The 12,775-nt window shown below is 43.8% G+C and overlaps 1 protein-coding gene across 10 annotated transcripts in view; it reads left to right on the top strand.

Moving 5' to 3' along the window:
- The window catches only part of shot (dystonin-like protein short stop), a 306,414-nt gene that overhangs the window by 227,062 nt on the left and 66,577 nt on the right, over window positions 1–12,775 (top strand). For all 10 annotated transcript variants that reach the window (XM_055068483.2, XM_055068486.2, XM_055068482.2 and 7 more), the window contains 4 exons: window positions 3,780–4,011; window positions 4,531–4,697; window positions 7,569–7,738; window positions 11,125–11,284. In XM_055068483.2, the coding sequence (XP_054924458.1) occupies window positions 3,780–4,011; window positions 4,531–4,697; window positions 7,569–7,738; window positions 11,125–11,284 (729 nt within the window). The remainder of the gene's footprint in view (window positions 1–3,779; window positions 4,012–4,530; window positions 4,698–7,568; window positions 7,739–11,124; window positions 11,285–12,775) is intronic.

The following is a 12,775-nucleotide window of genomic DNA, read 5'->3' as shown; positions in this document are numbered from 1 at the left end:
TTGAGTGCTTACTTACGTATGTTATTCTTTCTGTATATAATTATGTCACTGTATCTTACCAATGTTCTATTTTACACGTTTGTAATTGTAACTGGCTCCCCCCCTATGTAATGCCCGAATGGGCCTTTAGGGTATATGAATAAATAAATAACACATTATGTGGAGCAGCATCACTTGAGGCCACATGAACCACAGCCAACGCACTTTTCTTTAGCAACATTAAAACAGTTCGTCAGTTTGCACTGAAGTTTCTTTTCAGTGTCTGTAAAAAATTTCGTCGAGAGGTTAAAAAAGGAAGCTGCCATTTTCTCACTCAGCTGAGCATCAGCGTCCTGCCAGGCCGTGTGGCCGCACTTCCCAGCAGCATTTACCAATGATGGCGTGCCACGTGCGTGTTGTCTCTAGTGTGGATGGGGCTCAACACATTGTTTGTGGGTCGCTGGAATGGTATTTAGGCTGGTGCACTGGCATATAAAGCTACAAGTTTTCAAAATACCAGTAAGAGCCCACTTCTGTATTGTCCAATTTCAGGTGAAGATGCGATTGCAATAACCATACGAAAATGCATTGCTCCTGTGGCACGTTGCCCAGGAAAAGAAGAAGAAATGTATTAATATCCTGAAATACATGCAGAATTGTATTGAGATTGCACTGCATATTTATGTGCTTGATGTAAAGAGGAATAAGAAATGTGATGGCTGTGATGGGGGCCATGGAATTAGTTGCACTGTTGCAGGTGGTGGTACTCACTCAGGCTATGAATGAACTCCAGTACAAGCACCTAAGCAATTTGAAATGAGACATAGGCATGGCATGCTAAGAAGTTCTGAAGCGGCAACACATGGGCATTGCTGTAACAATGATCCTTGTTACTGTGCAGTAATAAAAAAAATGTAATTAAATTGCTTTAGTTGTACAAAATAGACAGCAAATTTTTTTCTAGTTTCAGATAAGATTGTTTAGCCCTGTGGCATCCAGTTGTAAACAGCCAAAGCATTGTTGTTCCTGTAAAGTAGTAGTTCAGACCTTGTGTCACAGAAAGGAGATGAGCAGAAAGGTGCCTTGTTCAATTTGAAGGTCGCCCCACACCCTGTGGTCATATGACAGCTAGGCATGAGTGCACCAATCCACTATTTTATGTGCAACTCTCTGCATACATTTGTTCATTCAGACATTGCTGCGTTCATTGGACAGCAGTTAACCGAAATTTTCAATTTCAAAGCAAATTCAAATAATGAAACCCAAGTGCAATTCAAACCAATCATTTTTCGAATGCGATTACTATTGGTTTTGCAGAAATGCAATTTGTTTCACCAACTAGACATATGAAAAAAAAATTTTAATTGGCTAGTTTATTGCACAGTAAATAATGTGCAGGAAAATTGTGCTTTGTGGTCAACAAAATTCTCCAGTGCTGCACTTTTTTTTGGCAGTATCTCTGCAGTTATTTAATGATGTCATGAAGCAAGGGAAGCTGCTTGACATGTCCGGGGGACGACGACACCTTCCTACATGTCACAATTTGTTCAGAGTCGCTCACTAGACACACCTGTGTCTGATATTGGTAGGCATCTCTTCTCAAGTCGAGCCAACAGTGGGCACCACTGTGAAAACTTGCTGTGGGCTTCCCGATTTGAGAACTCCTCACTATTAGTGCCAACTGCGGTCAACGCTTGCGGCGCCTATGACTGCACGGAGCGCATTCCCCGCTTTTGTCTGGAGCACAGATTGGCCTTAAGGAGCTGACGATAGCCTGTGGAAACCACCTACCATAAAGATAGAAAAAGCCTCCTGTTTACTGGCATAGCACTGGAAAGCATTACTTTCTAAGCAATGGAAGATTGCCATTAAGCACAGTGTGACCCACTATTAAACTGAAAACCCCATTGGTATTTTGCACAACTTCGCTATTTCAAACATTCTGTCAACAAAAAATATTTTCCAGACCTTCGTATACACACTGAGTAGTTATGAGTGGTGGCATACTAATTTGGTGTTCCCTTTAATAAGAGTAGAACATACATCCACATTCATCGGTGCCTAAGTTACTGACAGCTAGCAAGATTCTTGTTAAGTAATGTGATTAGCCTCCTGAGCATGTGCAGCACTGTTTTTTGCATAAAATTTGGAAGGATAAAAGTTTGTGTTAAATCTAGTGTTCAATGTTTGATTCGATATTCAGCTGTTTTGTATGTGTGAGTTTGCACAACCCTGCTTTCCACAGTGCTGACATGGAAGGAGCCTCTTCAGAAGCTTTCACTGTTGAGAACATAAATGAGTTCCTTTGTGTTGAAATTTTCCTTGCTTCTTTTAAAGCCAGTTTTAAACCAGTTTGCCATTGAAGCATCCTGGTGGTACACAATTGCTTTAGAGTGACCTTAGGTTCTGAAGACATTGCCAAGCTTGTTACTTCGTCATATTTGTAGTTTCTAAACAGTGTCTTTAGTACAGTAGCTGTATTTACATGAACTTCAAGAGTATCACATCAAATGCTCCAAGCAAGGATAGCTTGAGATAGAGAATGTGCATTTCTACAGCCCATGTAAATAAAAGCATATCGTATTGGGAATTATGGGAATGCATTTACATCGAGATGACAAATGTCCAACCAATTGGCTGGTTGCTGCAGCACTGCAGAACTGCAAAACAAGAATGGCAGCTTACAGTGCAAGTCGCACACGATTTTTCACTTCTGAGTACATTACACGAGTACATTACGTGCATTGAAACAGTGTACTTTGTCAATAATAAATAAGATTAACATCGGTGAGTGACTTGATTCGCTGCATCAACGTAGTTAAGTCCACCTTGAGGAGCTGCAGACCATGACTGCCGTGCTCGGCTACCACTGGACATGGCAACAGTTGCAGACACACTGTGAAATTTTTATATCCTTATACACTACAGTAAGTTTCCACAAAATAAACATTGTGTAAGTTTGTCTTTGCAGACAAATGAAGGAGAACCTAACAGAACGTAGCCGACACTCTGCAGGTACTTTTGGTAACGTGTCCTACTTTTTGTGCATTTTGCAATGCAACAGCAAAAGCACACTTGTCGGAAATGAGAGCTCTAGCTTTTATACTTGACACCGGATGGTGCTAGTTGGCTGGACAGGAAAATGCGCATTCATGTAAATCGTGGAGTATGAGTAAATGTAATACGGTAAATTAATATGATATGCTTCTACTGTATCGGTGTAAGCGCAGCTACTGTTGGTACTTGAGCTGATAGTGTTGGGTAGCCATAAGCTCCAGCAGTGACCCTATGACAGTTCCCCCTGTTTTATTCATGTGCTTCACTGCACAACGAATATGCTTTACCGCAATACATTTAGCTGACTTAAACAAATGACAACAGCATTTTTCTTTTGTTCAAATATTTTGAATAGTAAAACTGCCTTTCGAACCGAGCCTAATACCAACTGATTCGAATTAAGCATTGGGGGTTTAGACTAGTTGCACATCTCTAGTAGATGACATGTTAGTGCATTTCCTCGTTGGTTACACATTGGCCTTTGATACATTCATTAACAAAAACAGTGCTTGTTTAACACTGTGCACACAAACCATTGTTTAGGGACTTGTCAGAAGTCTTACACAGCTGTTTTTCTGCTCTCACATTTATACCAGTACTTAGTTTCGATGCATTCGATATTGCACGCTCCTGCATTTAAGCCAACACCTTAAGTTGAAAGGTTCTTTAAGAAGACTCTCATGTCAAGTGTTCTTCACTTTTCCGAGACCCCAAGTGATCCTTATCTGTGTCAATGCCTGCAGGGTGTTGGTGACGACTTCGAACGCCTCTCTGAGGCTGGAGATTGCGAAGCCCAACTTCATCGCTTGGCAACCCTGGAGGAACGCCTCGATGCCCAGCGACCACCGCTGGCTGAAGCCGAAGCCCGAGCTGAGAACCTCTGTGAGCTGCTGTCAGATGCAGCCTCACGCTCTGAGGTCAGGGCCCGCTTGGGAAGTGCCCAGAAGCTCTACAATGGCCTCAGTCGCAAGATCAGTGAGTTGGTCACAGATTACTCATTACCAGAGATGTACATACTTTCTGCTAGGTTTTGCTTATGGAGTCGCTGGTAGCTGCACACTTCAAAACACAAGACTTGCGTAAGAGCTTTCACTGTTCAGTATTAGCTATGCACTTATTTATTATTTCTCCTACCAATACAGAGTTACTGCAGATAAACATGCTAGCTCACTTTCTCTCCAGAAACCAGACTTAATTAGAGATTGAGCATCATTCAAGAACTGTTTCATTGTATCAATAGTTAACGTAACAGAAGTGTGCTTATACTATGAGAACCCAAACAAAGGTTTTGAAAGTCTGCAACAAGGTTTGAGACCGGGCTAGTTGGTGTTCCGTGTTACTGTGTTACAGCGTTTCTTTGTTTTCTGTCCTGTTCAGGTGTGCGCTGTAATTTTCAGTATTGGAAGTGTTGTTTTTTATCAGAAAGAGCGTGCCCATATTGCGTTATGCTTACTTTGCATTGAAAGCTCATGCTCATTCACCTCTTATTCTCAGACAACCGCAAGGCTGAATTGGAGTCGTCCTTGAAGGAGGACCGAGGCTTCTTCTCGAACTGTGATAGCATTCAGGAGTGGCTTCGTGGCATCCAGCTCAGCCTTGCTCCCGACCTGAAGATCTCGGCCGACACTGACATTCTGCACCAGCAAGTCACCGAGTTTGAGGTGCGGCACTTCTGTATGCAATCTCTAGTTAGCATTCAATGTGAGCACTGTAAAGTGCATTATGGTCTTTGCTTAGATTCTGGGGCAAGTAGCTGTGGGTCCTTGTTAGTTGTAGATCTAATAAGATTCTGTGTGACTACCATAATAGCTGACAAAAGGAAATGTGTGACCAGAGATGTGTGTATAAAGATTGGTTACTAGTGTGCCCCGGAGCACTTGCATTAGCATGCTTGTGCATCACTTGAATAAAAACCTGGTGGAGCCCTTGTTATGTTTGCCGTATTCACCGAAGAGTGGATACCGGGGTCATTGCGATATTGATGTCAAACGTCATTCCAGTGAGTCAACGTGGGCACTGTGATGCTGACAGTGATGCCAAATTAGAGGTTGTTGTGAGAATGATACGGTGAAGAGTTTTCCAAAACTTGAGTGAAAGACGCTAGGACCTGGAGAAGCTTTACCTTGCAAACTGGGGCCATGGAGCTCTACCCGGTCATCAGTGAAACACTGGGTCTGGCATGCTTGCTTCCTCCGTTCAAAGATCAGCATGGGGGTTGCGCATGGGCTTTGTGTCAACCTTCTCCTCCTCGGAGGTGGCATGCTGTGGTGATGCTAACTACCAGACTGGCTAACTGGAACATTACCCGTTTCCCTAGCGAGTGACCCAGGGAAGATGGAGGGATTTCTAAGAGACATCCTCAGTGTGTGGAGTGTGCTATTCCAGAATGACGTAGTCTGCTCTGACATGTAGCCTGTAGCTGTTTGCTATGTGTACTGCGCTCGATGCTTTTGCTAGTATGATTATCTTATGCCTTTTCCTGTAGATAAGTGTGCCCTTTTCCTCCCATGTGAACAAACCCCCTGTTTTAATACTCCAACCTCCCAATTTCATATTCATCACCAAGTTGGCAACTCTCGTCAAGAAAGTTTGGACAACGGTGTCGGCCCTCTTAGCCTCCGTGTCACACCCCAGTAGCGTAGGCCAGCTACGCCATTTTGATATGCACCGTTGGCCTAGGCTTAAAAGCGACCCTCAGTGTGACACCAGACTCTGAGACCACATTCCCCCAAATCTTACACCCTGCTTTCAAAAGGATTTATGTCCTGTTGAATCTATTCCCTGCTATGGGTCAGGATATTAGCAGTACTCATCATAGCTGATCTAGGTGCAGTATTGAGTTCCATAGGTATGTTTCTCAGTGATGAACACTTGTTCTGAAATTGACTCTTCCTCATGGTTGTAATCTGTGGTAGTGTGAAAGTCAATCTGATTACTTCGTTCCAATTATTAGCAACGACATGCACTGTGATAAGATATAAGGTCGCTGTAAGGATGCACCCATGTTCTTGATTGTGTGCATCTTTTTGCTTTACAGCACCCTCTCCCACCTGTACTGTTACAATAGCAAGCCACCCATTTTATTTGTTTTCTTACATTCAGGGCTGAGGTGCCATTACAGATGGGGTGGGATTGCTGTCGGAAATATTTTTAAGGATGTATATGAAAGCAAAAATATGAAAATACGTAAGTTAAAATGATAACAAAATAAATAGTATGAATTATTTGATAAGGAGGTTGTGAATATAGTCCTTGAGGAAGTTGTCTTCCATGAGGATCATGGACAGCGAGAAGTGGTTCCATTCTGTATTATTTGTAACTTCTCAGCAAGAAGTAAGAGCCGTAATTGATGCAGCAGTGAAAGAAGATGGGCTTCACGTATGTGATATGTTTGTTATCATAATTAGCGTCGTTTGATATAAGTTCATGCTTTAATTACCATATTTAAAAAATCGACCTAAATTAAGGGGTGCGATCATTACGCTGGTTAAATTTTCTGAAAAAAAAAACAAATTTCTTTTGCTGCAAGATAATGGGTCAACAAACAGGCGGCTGCCGTTGTAACAGTGTGGAACACCAAAACAAAAGTGGCGGCCAGCGGAGCAAGCGAAACGCACCAAATGCAATATTTTTTCTTCTCGTGAGTACATTATGTGCATTGAACCAGTTTGTTCCATTTCAGTAATGAATAATATCTTTGATATTGGCAAATTTGCAGCAACAATGTAGCCATGTCCACTTTGAGGGGACAGAAACAGAGATAGACGCACTTAGCTGCCAGTGACGTAGAAACACATGGTGGGCATGCTGCGAAAACTGTGGCATTTGTCTTCACTACTATCCTAATATGGCACCTTTCCGCTAAGGGGGGGCGAATATCTTAGCTGTGTTGCAGGAGTCTGCATATGAATAGGGTAGACTTCTAACATATCAATGTAAATGTGGCTACTATCGTTGCCGCTCGCGATTTGTTGCATTCCCACGAGTGCAGACGAGAGGAATCGAAAGGCACCTTTTTGTTGTTGTTGACCACAACCATTATAAAGCCTACAAACAATAAAGCCAAGGCAAGTTTTCTTGTAGATTTTTTGTTTTTCATAGAAGTGCGGAGAGTGATGAAAGGAATGAAATGGGGCATCTGCTTAAGAATCAGTTTGGTGCATGCAGACCATTCGGTATGTCTTGAAGAGTTGTTCGCGTAGCAGTTGACTGCATTCGACAGATGGTAAGTGCGATCATCATTAGCTAGACTTGGCACACGACATATCGCTGCGACAAGTTAGGGGTGCGATCATTACGTGGGAAAGAAAAAAATCAAATTTTGACGACACAAATCAGAGGTTTGATCATTACGCCAGTGCGATCGTTATGCAAGTAAATACGGTAAGCGTTTCTTAATATAGATGGTATGAAAAAGGGAAGTGTCGGAGTTTATTTTTCTCGAAGTTGAGAGTTGGGAAGCTCATCTGAATTGATGCTAACAGTGCGAGAGTAGCAGCAAGAGTCTCTCCTCTGTGTTCTCCTTGATGCAGCCAGCGTACAAGAGCCTGCTAGACAAGGAGCACGAGGTGCACCTGGTGCTGAGCAAGGGGGCCGACATGGTCACCCGCATGAGCCGCAAGCAGGAGGCCCAACAGCTACGCACACGCCTCGACGGCCTGCGCCGCGGATGGGACCAGCTCCGCAAGGAGGCCACCGACAGGTACTGCACCTCACCAGCACCAGTCTTCTTCACTGCTGGTAGTTTGCACCGGTTCAGCTGGAGTATAAGTTCCCATCCAATGGGGAATTGCATTGCGATGCATTGCTCCTATCAGCCCTATCCCCGTAGCATGCACATCTCCTCTCCTATACTTTTGCTGTAGCTATGCATGGCTGTCCATATGCAAGCCATGCACCGTGTCTTATAGGTAATCTTCAGCAAGTGCAAAAGCCGAGTCGAGATGGTTAATACTTTGATGCACATTTTGTTCTCGTGGGCATGTATAGTGTTGGCAGTTGTGCAATCTCAAGTTTTCGGGACTTGGTGCAAAGCATTTGCTCACATTGCAGCAGCCAGTGTTCTTGGTCGTCGAGTGATATCTTTGCCTGAGCACATGTGACACCGCTGGAACTACGAACCTTACTTCGTGTAGTTGCCTCTTTGCTATCGCCATCAATTCTCCGCCTTTCTGGCGAAACTGCAAGATCAATCTTTAATTGTTTTCTCAGAATGGATTTCTGTATATTTTTGCACTTTTGTTTTTAATTTGAGGGCGCCATTTGATGATGGCTGCAGGCACTAAGTGCAATCATCCATGGCATCCAAGATTTACTGAATAAGAATAGTGATCTGGGCGAGTTAGCTTGAATGGTTTGGCCCCTCTTTCCACACTTCAGTGCTCTGCGCTGCAGAAAGTTTACAACATCCAAGATTTAAGGTGCTGCACGATGCAACACGCTAATCTCTGATGCTGTGAGCCACACCGATACATTGCTTTCGGCGCGATCTGCACCGCGCATGCTGGCAATGATAACCATGCTATTATGGCCCAACCTTGCGATTTGTTTATAAGCGATTACAGACAACATGCTATCCACCAGGAATGTTCTGGGAACTTCTGAAATAATTTCTACTGCTGAAGTTTTAAAACCTCGAATTTTTGTCTGCAAGTGCAACTTCATTACCTCGAGCTTCAACTGTATCTAGTGTAGAGACCAGCGCAGTGCCACATATGTCGCATGCACCACAGAGCCCCTCGTGCTTGATGCTGCCCAAGCGAGCATGTCACATGGTTTTCGGTGCAAAAGGAGCGCCAGGTGTGCCACTGATGGGCTGCCCCGGCTGAAACAGTAACGGACTTGGTCGCTGCGAGCACACCTCGATGTCAGCCCGATGTGGGGATCGCACACACAGTGCCCAAATACCGCAATTCGCACCACATTGACCAGTTCTACCTCTGTCGGTACGAGGGTTCTTCTGGGTCAACAGGACCGACACAAATGATCCCTTGTGTGAACATCACTAATTCGTTAGTTTTAGAAGAAAAAAAAAAGCACTTGGTTTTATTGAACAAATTCTATTGATCAGAAAACATTTTCCAGACTTTCATATACTACAGTCAAACCCGACTATATCGAACCCGTTTACATCGAGTTATTCTATATATTTAACAATTTCTGGACACGGTATAGTTACAATAAGTATATATAGCAAGCATTACGCTTACATCAAACAAAAATAGCAGTGACTCCCGATATATCGAACGTGAAGCGTCAGAAAAGTGCCCCCACAAGTTGGCTTTCCCTCACGGTGGCGGAAAAACTTGGCGGTGCGGCTCCGTCCAACCGCTCTCCCTACCGTGACCGCGCTGCCTCGGATGAGCCATCGACACCCCCCTGCAAAATATTATCCTGGCCCGCCCATAGCGCTTGCTCAAACAACCAATCAGGCTCTTGTGCCCTCGTCGTGCAAGACGGCGAAAGTGCGAGTTGTGTTGCTGCTTTTCTGGTTCATTGTGTGTGCGCCTTGTGGGCCTTCTCTCGCAGTGTTGCCATGATGAAGCGGCAGAATTCACCTTTCGTTGAGGCTCGAAATCATAAATCAGGTCGGATGCGGTGAGAAGTCGGATGTCCCCGCAACGTGCAAGATTCTGAGGAGCACTCTCAGCACGATCTTGAAGAATAAGGGGGAGATTAGGGCTAAAGCGGGCAAACTTGCGACCCGGTGCCCGTGGCGCCCGACACATACGCACGGTCGTGCACGAGGGGTTCATCCGAAATTGCTTCAGCCGTGCCAGCTTCCGTGTGCTCGGTGATGACTGTAAATTCTGATGAATGCGACGAAGCCATTGCCAGTGTTGCCCAAGTTTGGAACGAGCTGTCAGAATTTCCGGAAGCTGTTGACGAATCAACAGTGAACAAGTTTGCGAGTGCAAATGATGGTGTCGCGACCACGGGAGAGCCCGAAAACGAAGACTGCATTGCCGACATCGTACTGAGCACAAGTGAAAGTGGGCACAATGAGGAAAGCAACGACGGTCCCTTGCTTACATGCTCCAAAGTGATGGGTTCGCTCGCACTAGTGCGGTGCTTCTGCGCGAATGCAGAAGGTTGCGACCTCAGCTGCTCTGACTCCTTGAACAATGTGAAGTGCGTGTGTCGCAGGCAGTAAAATTGCCCAAGCAGAAGAAAAATGGAGGACTATTTATGCGAAACTAAGCTAGTTTCATCAATAAAGTGATTTTATAAATGGTATGTGCTTTTATGACATCCAATTATTTAGCAGGTTTATATTGAATTGTTCTCTATATCGAACTGATAAGCGTTTTTTGGCGAGTTCGATATAGCCGGGTTCGACTGTATAATTGAGCTGTAATCAGTGCTGGCATAATAATCTATAGCTCCCTTTATTAAGAGTATACCATATGCTTGATTTCTATATACCTAAGTTACTAATGGCTTGCTGCATTCTGGTTATGCAATGCTAGGAGACTCCCAAGCATGTGCAGCAGCATGATTTCTTGCCCAAAATGTGTAAGCATTAAATTTTGTGAAACATTCTCTGGTACTCGCTATACGATTGGATATTCGAGGTTTCTTTATTTATTTTTTGTTTATTGATTTGACTTAGTATTTGATTCAAAGTCTACTACTTTTATGCAAGAAAAAGAATAAGACAAACAACTTCAAAAAAGGCTTATTCTTCTTTCTTTCTCTCTTTTCTTTAAAAACATTTGTAAGTAGAGCCTCAGTATTGATTGTGTTGTGTGCATTCTTCATGCTTCTAGAGTAGCTAGCTGCAGGTTGCCAACAGCAGTTTGAGGGGTGATTTCAAGTTAGGGTGCACTGCTCAGCGGTCTCTGTTTGCAGATGCCTTTTGCCTACCTTTCTCCAGAGGGCTGTGTGCATACTGTTGTAAAGCAAGCATGGCCTTTCTGTACAATCACATTTAAAGTTGTAGGCGAGCCAAGCAGATACTGAACTGATGCTGGCTGCACGATTTTAAAAGCTCACCCAATTTCTGGTTTCTTCAAGTTGCTTCCATTATTATAGCTCTGCATTACAGCTTTTGTACTATGCTTATATTGTGTTCTCTCTTTCTCACAGGCATACACGACTGCAACGGGCATTCGAGAACTGCAAAAAGTTCAACGCTGCCTTCAACAAGTTCGGACCCTGGCTGCAGTCAGCTGAAGGCCGCTTGTCTACTCTGACCCTGGCCAACTACCAGCGTGCTGAGGTGGAGAGGCAGGCCAAGGAACTGCAGGTAAGAACAGTGTCATGAACTTCACTGTGTGCTTGGAACAATGTGCTCGGGGGTGATGCGCTGCTGCAAGAACTGAAATTCTATTTTATTTCTGGCTTTTTATATTTGTCTAATTCTTCTTTAGGATGAAGAGTCACAGGTAGGCATGACTGATGGGCTTGGCTGCATGCTGACACGTCGTGTGTTGCCATACAAGGAATTAGTCCTTGTATTTTTAATGGGATAGTGTTAAGGGCCCAGTGTCGCAAAAAATTCGATGTCAGCCTCGGATTTCGCTTGGCGAAAAATCATTCTGAACCACAACCGCGCAGGCCCTCCATATGGCACAGAGGTGTTACTGAAATAATTGAATTCCTCAAAGTAAAATACATCCAAATAATTGAGAAGTACGACCTAAACACAACCTACAGACATGATAGCGCCGGAGTTTAACTTGAATATACCAGAAGAGATGATTCTGTTACGCGAAAACTCAAACACAAACTCCTTTTCCGAGCAGCTCAGCCCGCTCGGTTCCTTGCAACAATACCATCGCGCTCGACTCCGCACATCCACAAGAAAGCTGTGGTTTCCGGGAAGCGTGACAGGCAGTCACACTTCCTTGAAATCTATCGTGTTCCACTCTTAACGGCGAAGCTTAAACGTCCTCCAAATTTTTTTCATATATTCCTCTCACAGTTGAACATTTCTTTTTGTTAGGTTTAAAATGAAAATTACTGTTGCTAATTAGCCCTGTACAAAAAAAGCCGCCTCCATTCCACCCTATGAAAGTGGATGTACAGTGAAGATTTTGCCGACGTTGCACACTACCACCACAAGCGACATACGTCATGCCTGCACGCACGTGCCCGGCAGTGCAGCTTACACCCTCATTTCTGTAAGCCTTCTGCCTAGCGCAAATGCGTTATTGAACTTATTGCATTTCTCAAAGTAAAATGCATCTGAAGATTTGTAAAATACGACTTACAACCTGCGGACATGATAGCATTGGATTGGGATTCGATTATTTGAGAAAACATAATGCTGTTATGCAGAAACTCAAACACAAAGCCTTCCAGCTGCCATTTGTTCTTGTGTGAGCAAAACCCCACACGCGGACACGAAAAATCTCGACCAACTAGAGGCTAACAGCTTCGCTGTTAAGAGTCCTTCAAATAACTCTTCAGAGCATCGCAGCACATGAACATATATGCAGCTGCAGTCACATGAAGTCAAGGAAAGCGAGGGGGATATTAACTGCGGTTTTAATCGAAATGTAAAAAATTTGTTTCAGTTAAAATCGTCGTTAATTTACCCATCCTTTTCTTGGCGTCATGTGAATGTGACTAACAAAAATCGAGTGCCTCAGTTCCTTTTCTTAATTCTCACTCATATATGCAGCCGAGCACATTTATTATTCCGTTCTACCAGAATTCAAACATTGTGCTTTCAACTTGTTCAGCTTCTTGGGGGCGTGTGGGGACAAGGAAGAGCAGACGGTGTAATTTCTGT

This window comes from Dermacentor andersoni, chromosome 9, assembly GCF_023375885.2.
Source record: "Dermacentor andersoni chromosome 9, qqDerAnde1_hic_scaffold, whole genome shotgun sequence".
In the NCBI taxonomy this organism is placed as follows: domain Eukaryota; kingdom Metazoa; phylum Arthropoda; class Arachnida; order Ixodida; family Ixodidae; genus Dermacentor; species Dermacentor andersoni.
Note: the sequence above shows the minus strand (reverse complement) of the source record. Positions and strands in the feature narration are given on the sequence as shown.